At 43.1% G+C, this 12224-nt stretch overlaps 1 protein-coding gene across 1 annotated transcript; it reads right to left on the bottom strand.

The window, feature by feature from the left end:
• Positions 1–4630: 4630 nt before the first annotated feature.
• dkk1b (dickkopf WNT signaling pathway inhibitor 1b) lies at positions 4631–6505 on the bottom strand. The gene is made up of 4 exons (XM_060938904.1): positions 6273–6505; positions 5955–6096; positions 5379–5522; positions 4631–5250 (listed from the first exon to the last, which is right to left on the bottom strand). Exons 1-4 carry the CDS (start codon positions 6450–6452, stop codon positions 5000–5002), a joined length of 717 nt encoding a protein of 238 aa, XP_060794887.1. The 5' UTR covers positions 6453–6505; the 3' UTR covers positions 4631–4999.
• Between the last annotated feature and the right edge of the window lie 5719 nt (positions 6506–12224).

The following is a 12224-nucleotide window of genomic DNA, read 5'->3' as shown; positions in this document are numbered from 1 at the left end:
ACTAATAAAGGTATCACCACAATAAAAAATAGAACACAACTGTTCTTCAAGAAACAAAACATTCATTTTCATGTTACATGTCATGTTACATTTTGTCAAGATTAAGTTTCTAGCTTGAACAATAGATCATTACCCAAAATGTACTTCATTCACAGTGTTTGCATCTGCAACCTGTAGTTTTAAATTGAAAGCAAGGTTTCAATTCTACACTCTGTTACATCTTACGATGATGCTAAGAATCGATGCCATTAAGGAATAAAACCCAACTGGCAAATGGAAAGACGTTTGGGTTCATTGTGTTTGCGTGGCTTCTAAAGTGCAAGGTCATGAACTGAACTGAGAACTACTGCAGGGGCTTCACTACTCTAAACTAACAACAGAGGACTGGGTACAAACTAATCATGGCAGAACTGAGAGCTACAGAACTACTGAAAGCTACAGAACTGAAACCTATGAGCTTTGTCTTACAGGGCAACTGTTTTACTTTGTGCTAGTCTGCACCACAGGAAAGACAGCACTAGTAAAAACAATAGAACATGTACACAAAACATGTATTAGTGTAGCTTGGTATGAGAAAACAAAATATTCAAAAGTATCTATGAATAAAGGTAAAATACTGTTGCTGTCTTCAAAAGGGATATAATAACTATAATTTTGCATGATTCAACAATACAATATATACAAACCTATACAATTTACCAATATATATGTATGCAAGATAAGAACTAGTCAGAGTCTTCGCTTTCGCTTTTTGTTGTCCCCCTCACGGACGCGCGATCTGTCGCTGTTGTTGTTGGAGTCACGCTGGCTGCCGGTGTCACGGTCAGACCATGACACTGCCATGCATCTCCCAGAATTCAATGCGGCACAACAAACATGGCTCCCAAGAAGAGGATTGTTTCTTCGGGGCAAGAGTCCGACAAAAATGCCAAGAAAACAAAGACGATTTTGTCGTATCTTGGCAAAACCGGTGTCACGGTCTGAATTTACCAGGTAAATTTATACTGTAGCAGCCACGGTCTAACCTTACCACAGTATAAATTTACCAACTTGGTATAATTGGGCCTAGTCTGAATTTACCAGCCTAATATGAGATTTATGTTCATGTTCATACTTGAATTATTTACACTTTATCTTGATGAATATTGATTTAAGTAAGACTCCTCATGATTATAATAATTTAGTTATTCTCTCAAATTTACCAACTTGGTATAATTAGACTGCTGTCATTGGACCTAGTCAGAATTTACCAGCCCAATATGATGGGAGATTTATGATCATACTCGATCCACAAATAAATTATTTTCACTTTATCTTGATGAATATTGATTTGTTTGAGTGAGGCTCATCATGATTATCTCATCTCATCTCATCTCATTATCTCTAGCCGCTTTATCCTTCTACAGGGTCGCAGGCAAGCTGGAGCCTATCCCAGCTGACTACGGGCGAAAGGCGGGGTACACCCTGGACAAGTCGCCAGGTCATCACAGGGCTGACACATAGACACAGACAACCATTCACACTCACATTCACACCTACGGTCAATTTAGAGTCACCAGTTAACCTAACCGGCATGTCTTTGGACTGTGGGGGAAACCGGAGCACCCGGAGGAAACCCACGCGGACACGGGGAGAACATGCAAACTCCACACAGAAAGGCCCTCGCCGGCCCTGGGGCTCGAACCCAGGACCTTCTTGCTGTGAGGCGACAGCGCTAACCACTACACCACCGTGCCGCCCCTCTCATCATGATTATAATATAGTTATTCTGTCAAATTTACCAACCTGGTATAATTAGACTCCTGTCATTGGACCTAGTCAGAATTTACCAGCCCAATATGATATGAGATTTACGTTCATACTTGATCCACAAATAAATTATTTTCACTTTATCTTGATGAATGAATGAATGACCCGTGTTTTAGTTCCAGTTTATGCACTAAGTAGGCTGATCAGGACCAGCCAGCAATGATGAACTTTGTTTCCTCATCCATATTCAACAGCTTGTCTACTGATAATCAAATCTCACAATTGTAGTCACAATTCGTGTTTTATTAGTCCACAAATGTGTTGAAATGCTCGGTACAAAATCGCAGCAAGAAATGGTAAATTTAGACTTCCCGAAAGTTGACCGGGAAAAAAAATCGGTCTGCGCATGAGCATGGAAAATTTATACCAGCGCACGATCAGACCATGACAGCGGAAACTGCCGCACACTGCCGAGGTAGTTGTCAGCTCCTCCCATTACGTAAATATTGCTCAACTTTGACCTGGAAAACGGCGTCAGGTTCACGTGGCGCAGGTTTCAGTTTATTTACAGCGCCGTGAGTTTGCTAAATTGAGAACCATTGAATCCTGAGCCTGATTTTTTCATTCTGCAAAATTGCAGGTTGTTTAATTTTTCTTCTGCAATCTTGAAAATCATTCTGCAAAATGCAGACTGCAGACGGGTATTTCGAACACTGTATTTTAATACGAGACTGCGAACATGTTCTATTTAGCTGGTAAAGTTTGCCTCTTTGAGTCCGCCATTACATGAATGCGTTCCTGGTAAGTTATTGTTAATTCAAAGGAAGTGACGTCATACACTTGAAAGTTTGTGGCATTTCTGGCTTCGTCTGCTTTGCAAAGTGTAGCACGTTTTTAACAAATTTTTTTTATTACAAAGCAAAATTAAAACCATGGCTCCTAAGAGGTGTGTCGTTCAAGAAGAAGCCTTTATTTGTCACATGCACACTCAAATTCATCCTCTGCATTTAACCCATCTGAAGCAGTGAACACACACATACCCAGAGCAGTGGGCAGCTATGCTACAGCACCCAGGGAGCAGTTGGGGGTTAGGTGCCTTGCCCATGTTAACCTAACCACATATGAGGGAAACCAGAGCATCCAGAGGAAACCCACATAGACACTGGGAGAACATGCAAACTCCACACAGAAAGGCCCCCATCGGCCACTGGGCTCGAACCCTGAACCTTCTTGCTGTGAGGCGCCAGTGCTAACCACTACACCACTGTGCCACCCCATATAGCCGACAAAAAAAAGCAGAATTTCGATCCCTTATAGCCCAAAGTCGGTGGGACACTTATTAAATGAATTGGTTCGATTTGTACGGACAAAGAGAGGTAACTTCAAGCCGACAGGACAGTTTGGTGTCTGCTCCATACATTCTGAAAAAGATAAATTTGTGAGGCAGATTCAAATAGAAAGATTTGAGTGATGTCTGGTACACAGAGCAGTTCCTATGATCTGGAAACAGAAGTCAAAAGCGCCATCCCAAAGAGCTCACCATGGCACAAGGGTCAAGCTTGTGTTTAGCTTGTTGCTTGAATGTATTAGTTGTCCTTTGTCAGATCAATAACATTCAAAGTTATTGTCTGTGTGGTCAAATATAATACTTAGATAGATGATAATCACTGATCTAAAAGCAAACCAAAACATGCTTACTCTGAGTCATGTCTTCATCCTTATTGTTGTAAAGTTGTATAGACAGCTTTACAAAAGAAGGCAGTGGCGCATGTGATGTCACACATGCAGCACCGCTGACCAGTAAATCACCGCGATCTAATGGCGAACAAGCTTTTAGTGATTTTTGGAACAGCAAAAAAATTATTTTTCAAACCAACTTTGGGCGGCACGGTGGTGTAGTGGTTAGCGCTGTCGCCTCACAGCAAGAAGGTCCGGGTTCGAGCCCCGTAGCCGGCGAGGGCCTTTCTGTGTGGAGTTTGCATGTTATCCCCGCGTCCGCGTGGGTTTCCTCCGGGTGCTCCGGTTTCCCCCACAGTCCAAAGACATGCAGGTTAGGTTAACTGGTGACTCTAAATTGACTGTAGGTGTGAATGTGAGTGTGAATGGTTGTCTGTGTCTATGTGTCAGCCCTGTGATGACCTGGCGACTTGTCCAGGGTGTACCCCGCCTTTCGCCCGTAGTCAACTGGGATAGGCTCCAGCTTGCCTGCGACCCTGTAGAACAGGATAAAGCGGCTAGAGATAATGAGATGAGACCAACTTTGTATTTATCGTTGAACTTTACAACCTATTTGAGCATGTCACATACAGGAGAACCTGGGATTCTATGATGTCATGTTTGGAAGACTAGCACTTTAAACGGAACAGCTCAATGAGTAATGTAAAGTAGACAGATTGGAAGAGAGACCAGAATTAGCACGAATTTCTTTTTTTGTATGCTCAGTGTCACAAGCTCTTATCCGCCATATGCCCAATTTCCATCTTCATAAAGCAATGTGTTGAAAGAAAAAGGAAATGTGACTGTGCAACTTTCTATCACCCGCTATTCAAATAGCTTTAAGCCACCATGTTAAATATGTAAACAAAACTGCTTACCATCTGTTACCAATCTTCCCACGCTATCTCTTTTACATATTTATTGCTATTAGGTATTCACACATGATTTTAAATCAGTATGAATGAAAGAATGTAACTGGTATTCCTCTAAAAGTTTACCATTTTTCTTTTTTATTTCTTTTTGTGATTGTAACATATCTGCAGCGAGGAGCTCTATGAGAGAAATAAATCAACCAGGTTGTCTTTGCATACTTATGATATGGTCTGAAACATAAAATATCATTCATTACACTCTTTATTTAGAATAAAAAATAGACATATATCAGACTCTGAATGATTGTGAAAATCTGTATATACAAAAAGGGGGTGATGTATCCTCTGTGTGTTGACAAAAATCAGAGTTAAGTGCCAACTTCCTAATAGTATTTACAATACAGTAATGTACTGCAACCATCAAATGCCAAGTTCCATAGAGAAACATTTATATCTACTCTGCGATGTTGACACACACAACTGGAGATGGAAAGAAATAAGAACATAACATAGCATGTTAACCTATGTTAACAGAAACCAAAAACAGAGCATCCTGTTCCATATCCATTTCCACCGGTGATTTTTTTTTTCTATGTTATGTTATTTCAGACTGGTTCCGCTTCCCAGAAACATTCAGTGAAATAATCCCTGAGTGGAGCATCTCAGTGTCTCTGGCATATGTGGAGGCTTCGTGAGGCCTTGTTGTGATCTCCTTTCTGCATCCTGCAGCTCAGACCTTCCCCGCAGTTGCACCGCTGGAAGATCTCCAGATTGTGAGGGCCTTTCCGCTTGTGCTTCGTGCACACCTGGCCTTCTTTCAGCACTGGTTTGCATATCCTGGACCAAAAGTGGCGGGCACAACACAGACCCTCCATGCAGTCTGAAGATCTCAGGCAGAGCTCTCCTTCCAGACCTGAACCAACGCACAAATAAATGCGCACACACACACACACACACACACACACACACACACATCAGACTTCCAGATACACTGGGTTGATTTTTCATTCCTTTGCTTGTAATAATGGGTTTTAGTTTTACCTTTAATGTTTTGAGGTGCACCTTGAGTTGTGACTCTGGATTGCTGGACCGCTGTAGTGTTCTCCTCACGCAGAGTGTTGACGGGTCCAAGCTCTTCTACTCCTTTTTGGAGAATCAGGTATGGGTCGTTTGCTTGACACACTCCTGAGGGAGACAAAAACAAAACAAAAAAGTTTTATAACTATTAAGTTTAGGATATTATAGGATGGTGGTATAGTGGTTAGTGCTGTCGCCTCACAGCAAGAAGGTCTGGGTTCGAGGCCGGCGAGGACCTTTCTGTGCGGAGTTTGCATGTTCTCCCCGTGTCCGCGTGGGTTTCCTCCGGGTGCTCCGGTTTCCCCCACAGTCCAAAGACATGCAGGTTAGGTTAACTGGTGACTCTAAATTGACCGTAGGTGTGAATGTGAATGGTTGTCTGTGTCTATGTATCAGCCCTGTGATGACCTGGCGACTTGTCCAGGGTGTACCCCGCCTTTCGCCCGTAGTCAGCTGGGATAGGCTCCAGCTTGCCTGCGACCCTGTAGAACAGGATAAAGCGGCTACAGATAATGAGATGAGATGAAAAAGTAATCTTACCGTTGGTACAGTGGTTGCCTGGGCAGCACATGGCATTCCGGAAGCAGCGCCTTCTGCTTTTCCTGCACTGAAGGCACGCGCCACGAGAGAAGACGCAGAACTCGTCGTGCGCGCACTGAGAGTCAGCTGTGCACACAAGCGGCTGCACGAGGGGCAGAGTAAACAAACATCAGCATCAACATAAGATCACAAAACACAACTTCTGTAACTAGTCATGATGCAGCTTACCTGCTCTGTATTAGTGCTTCTGTAACTAGTCATGATGCAGCTTACCTGCTCTGTATTAGTGCTTCTGTAACTAGTCATGATGCAGCTTACCTGCTCTGTATTAGTGACTAAATTCTGCTCCCCGCCGTTCACTGGTTGTTGCACATCTGGACTCGCGGTGGCCGCAGCTGGACTCAACTTGATGGAGTTGGAGTTGTGGAAAACAGCGCTCGCGGCTGCAGAGCACGTGATCAGAGTGAGGCACAAGGCGGAAAACGTCACGAGCCTCATCACAGCGGATATTTCCTCCAAAAGCAGCAAGCGACACAGCTCCTCTCCGGACCGTTAGCTATATTCGTGCCGGTTTGGAGCGCGTGACGCTTTATTTATACCCCGGGCTCGATGTTTGTGTCCCCCGCCCCTCGCCGTCACTCAAAAGGGGGAGGGCGAGGACGAGGAGAACCGGGAGGGGTGGAGACGAAATTTCAAAAGCGCCGCCGCCGGTGTGTTTAGTGTGTTTGGATGGGCGGGGCGCGCACATTGTGGCCTTTAAGCCTCGTGCACAAACACGTGTTTGTGCGTGAGCTCACATCAAACGCAGCGCGCGGCGCTCTGTTAGCCGAGCTGTTATCCTGCTTCAGCTGGAATTAAAGGGATGTGTATTGGGAAGGAGTTTAATCAGCCGGGATTACTCAGGAATTTAGACACTTTTTTTTTCTTCCCTTAATGTCTCAGAAAGTACTAATAGCCTTCTTCAACCTTAGTGACGTAATTGTTTAGCCAATATCAGTAAATAAGGGCTTAACTCGTCTACACACACACACACACACACCTTCACTTAAACTGCTGTATGAGGGAATGAAATGTTATAAAACCCTATAAGACAGCTCCTCCGCTCCCCTTTCTGCTTCTCCTTCTATTAGCCACTTTGTAATGGAGGGACTTTGAAATGCAGTCGATAAAACAAAAGTAAGCAAAGATCAAAGGTGGCATGCAAATGAGAAGGCGGGGAAAGTTTACCGAATTAATTATCATTCAGTCTGCGCGCGCGAGTAAATAGTGGCTGATTAACACTAAGGTGCAGTAAGTTACAGTAAGGGCTGCTGGCCTTGTGAAGCTCAACTCCACAGACAAGATGAGGGCTGGCGTTTATTTAAACTCTTTGTTTTGTCTTAAAGGGAAGGGAGATGAAAAAGAAAGAAAGAAAGAACCTCACACCCATTTCTATTTTCTGTGTAAAGCTAATTAGGAAGGGTTTGAAGGCTAAATGTGAGACTCTAAATCATTCAGTTCTAGAAATGAATCTCGAGCTGTGACACACTGTAGGGTATATACTGTATATTTAATTTATTACTTCAAGATTAGATCGTGTATCTCTCTCTCTCTCTCTCTCTCTCACACACACACACACACACACACACTCTCTCTGTCACACACACACACACACACACACACTCTCTCTCTCTCTCTCTCTCTCTCTCACACACACACACGCACACTGTCTCTCACACACGCACACTGTCTCTCTCACACACACACACACGCACACTCTCACATGCACACACGCACTCTCTCTCTCTCTCTCTCTCTCTCTCTCTCTCTCTCTCTCACACACACACACACACACACACTGTCCCTGTCTCTCTCTCTCTCTCTCTCTCTCTCTCATACACACGCACACTCTCTCTCTCACACACGCACACACTCTCTCTCACACACGCACACTCTCTCTCTCACGCACGCACGCACACACACACACACACACACACACACTATCTATCTATCTATCTATCTATCTATCTATCTATCTATCTGAAAGTTTGTGCACATCTCATCATCACAACTATATGTCCATGTTGAACATCCCATTCGAGGTTTAGTCCTTCCTTTGCTGTATAATAATGTCCACCCTTCTGATAAGCCTTTCAGCTTGATTTATGGGGATTTGTGCTCATTCTTATGTGCATAATCCATTTCACATAATCTAATTCAATCCATTTCTAGAAATGAATGGCTGAAGTGCCCTTGAGCAAGGCACCTAACCCCCAACTGCCCCCAGACTGCTCTGGGTGTGTTGTACATCGCTCTGGATAAGAGTGTCTGCTAAACTCCTGTAATGTAATATCATGTTGTTGTTTTTCCTGAGCACTACTGAGATCATGGACTGATATTAAATGAGAAGGTGTGGGGTTCAGTCAGCATTCCAGTTTGTCCCTAAGGTGTTCAGTGGGGTTCAGGTCAGGGCTCTGTACAGGTTCCACTCCAACCTCGGCAGATCATGTCTTCATGGACCTCACTTTGAGCATGAGGGAACTTGTCACGCTGGAATAGGCTTGGAGCCATCAGTTCCAGTGAAGAGAAACTGTAATGCAAGAGCATAAGACATTGTATACAATTAGGGTGATGGGTATGATGGTCAGGGGTCCACAAACTTTTGTCCATATAGTGTATCATACAGCCATTCATTTTATGTTCTTTCATATTTCTATTTATTTATTGGTTGATTGACTGTCACACATGCTGCTATAACACTTGAATTTCTTCATGACAAACTAATAAAAATTTATCTTATCTTCATCTTATCTTATTCACCCCAATATTGGTGGAATAATATCCTGTTTATTCCTCTGGGAAGTCTGTGGATGAGACACTTCTTCGTTAAGGATTTAACAGTTTCACGGTTGCCTGTGTGCTGAATACTGTGGGATAACCTTCCACGTGAAGCTCTTTGATGTGGCCGACACAGAGGTCACTCATAACTGTCGACTCCAGGACAAACGCTCAATACACTTCATTAGACGCGAATTGGCAGCTTTTCGTCCTCACGTTCTTTGGGCTTTGTTTTAATTGCACAGCACAATAACTTGGTGTAAAATGGAAGTTGTTAGAAAGCACTCTTTGATGAACACATACATCAAACAAGCCCTGAGCACTCAGTCGTAATCTGGCTTTATCTAAAACACCCTTATCACAATAGGCCACTTTTAGCGGCTTTCTTTCTGTGCTCAGAGTTATTGTTAACAGTGTAACACTAAAGTCTGACTTCAAATTCCTGGATGTAGCTCAGAATAGTTTGTCGACATCTGTCAAGAAACATCACACCTACAATGTCTCTTTAGCATAAACACTGAGCCATTGCCTTCACAAACTAGAGAAAAAGTAGATAGTTTCATAGGTCACCAGTGAGCAGGCCTATAACGCTTAAACAAAAAGCATTGACATTTTATATAGTCATACGGTAAATGAAAAATTAAAAAAAAGTTTACTGGATAATTAACAGTTCTTCCATCAAATCGAGTCGTACATGAGCCGATAGCTGACGAGGCGTGTAATGCCGAGTTGGCTATAAGCCATGTACGACAAGCAAGCAATGTAAAAACCAAGGAGCACTCCAAACAGGTCAGAGACAAAGTTGTGGAGAAGTATGGATCAGGGTTGGGTTATAAAAAAATATCCCAAACTTTGAATATCCCAGGGAGCACCATTAAATCCATTATAACAAAATGGAAAGAATATGTCATCACTACAAACATGACAAAAGAAGGCCACCCACCAAAACTCACAGACTGAGCAAGGAGGGCATTAATCAGAGATGCAGCAAAGACACCAAAGATAACACTGAAGGAGCTGCAAAGATCCACAGTGGAGATGGGAGTATCTGTCCATAGGACCACTTTAAGCCGTATATACCACAGAGCAGGGTTTTATGGAAGAGTGGCCAGAAAAAAGTCATTGCTTAAGAAAATACGTTTGGAGTTTGCCCAACAGCAAGAAGAAGAAGAAGATTCTCTGGTCAAATGAAATTAAAATTGATCTTTTTGGCCATAATGGGAAATGCCATGTGTGGCACAAACCCAACACCCTGAGAACACCATTCCTACAGTGAAGCATGGTGGTGGCAGCATCATGCTGTGGGCATATTTTTCTTCTTCAGGGACAGGAAAGCTGGTCAGGACTGAAGGAAAGATGGATGGCACTAAATACAGGGCAATTCTGGAGGAAAACCTGTTTGAGTCAGCCAGAGGTTTGAGACTGGGACGAAAGTTCATGTTCCAGCAGGACAATGACCCTAAGCATACTGCTAAAGCTACACTGGAGTGGTTTAAAGGGAAACATTTAAATGTCTTGGAATGGCCTAGTCAAAGCCCAGACCTCAATCCAATTGAGAATCTGTGGCATAACTTGAAGATTGCTGTACACCAACGCAACCCATCTAACTTAAAGGAGTTGGAGCAGTTTTGCTTTGAGGAATGGGCAAAAATCCCAATGGCTAGATGTGCTAAGCTAATAGAGACATACCCCAAGAGACTTGCAGATGTAATTGCAGCAAAAGGTGGGTCTACAAAGTATTGACTTTTGGAGTTATGCACACTCCATATTTTTGTTTTTTCATCCTAATTATTGTTTGTGTCACAATTACAAAGAACAGTTTGCACCTTTAAGTAGGCATGTTGTGTAAATCAAATGGTGCTAACCCCCCCAAAAATCCATTTTAATCCCAGCTTGTAATGCAAAAAAACCAGGACAAACACCCGGGGGGGGATTAATATTTTTACAAGACACCGTATATGAGGGGCGGCACGGTGGTGTAGTGGTTAGCGCTGTCGCCTCACAGCAAGAAGGTCTGGGTTCGAGCCCCGTGGCCGGCGAGGGCCTTTCTGTGCGGAGTTTGCATGTTCTCCCCGTGTCCGCGTGGGTTTCCTCCGGGTGCTCCGGTTTCCCCCACAGTCCAAAGACATGCAGGTTAGGTTAACTGGTGACTCTAAATTGACCGTAGGTGTGAATGTGAGTGTGAATGGTTGTCTGTGTCTATGTGTCAGCCCTGTGATGACCTGGCGACTTGTCCAGGGTGTACCTCGCCTTTCGCCCGTAGTCAGCTGGGATAGGCTCCAGCTTGCCTGCGACCCTGTAGAACAGGATAAAGTGGCTACAGATAATGAGATGAGATGAGACCGTATATGAGCTGATAGCCTAGTAGTAGAGTAGCCAATCAGAGTGCACAATTGCCCATATCCAGTGAATGTGGATAGAATAATTATAGTTATACGGGTGTGCCCTGATGCCCACTCTTTTCAGGGGAAAGTAACTCATGCCTTCTCAAAAAGTGACTATATTTGCCCAGTGATTTCACAGGTATTTTGATATTCATTCATCATTGTGATCATTTGCATATCAAAATATGCTACATGAATTAGGTACATATCCTAAAGACAGTTAAAATAAATTAATAGAAAAAGCTAGATTATAACTTCTTCTAGAAAGAAGTTGTCTCTTGTAACAGCACCACAAATTCTTTACATATTTTCAAAACACTACTATACAATCAAGAACACACAAAATGAAACCCTAGTAGTGAGTAGTTGGGAAATAGACACAAAGGAAACAGTTATGGATGGAATAACTGATGGGATAACTATGGACAGATGGACAATCAAGAACTTCTATCCATTAGATTTGCTGTTAGATTCGGCTGGCTTCACCCAACACTATGGCATCATTGTGGTGAAATTACGAGGAGGATTTGCTCACAGTGTCATGTGCATGGAAGTTGGGCGAACTCCAAAGACGAACACATTACACATCAAAGCCTGTGATTAGTCATTCCAAATGAGGTGTGCCCAAGCCGATTCATTCTAAGACAGATGATTATGAGGAGTAGCAGTGATCTTCCTGTAGCCCTGGAAATGGTCATGAAATTTTAATCAGGCCACCTGTAGTACTATAGCACTCAAATGTAATGTGCAATCACAGAGAGTACAGGAGTTTTTCAGTTCACAAAGGTGGTTTTGTCTTTGCGTAACCCTTTCAGATGTCACCTTTGACACTATGGTAAGCGGCGCTGGGTTTCATGAAGCTCACCTCTTGAGACAGCGAAATGTTATTCAAACTAGACCTGTGTGAATTATCCTTGACAGGAAAGTAGTTGTACAATAAAAGCAACAGACCAACACATCTGATCCAGTTTATTAAAAAGACTCATAAATTGGTGTTTGAGCTCTTCAGGAAGGCGGATGGAGTTTCCAACCACCGTTCTCTTGCTGTTCCGAACCACAAGAGAAATGC

This window comes from Neoarius graeffei, chromosome 14 (genome assembly GCF_027579695.1).
Source record: "Neoarius graeffei isolate fNeoGra1 chromosome 14, fNeoGra1.pri, whole genome shotgun sequence".
Lineage (NCBI taxonomy): Eukaryota > Metazoa > Chordata > Actinopteri > Siluriformes > Ariidae > Neoarius > Neoarius graeffei.
The sequence above is the reverse complement of the archived record's forward strand: the minus strand, read 5'-3'. Positions and strand labels throughout refer to the sequence as shown.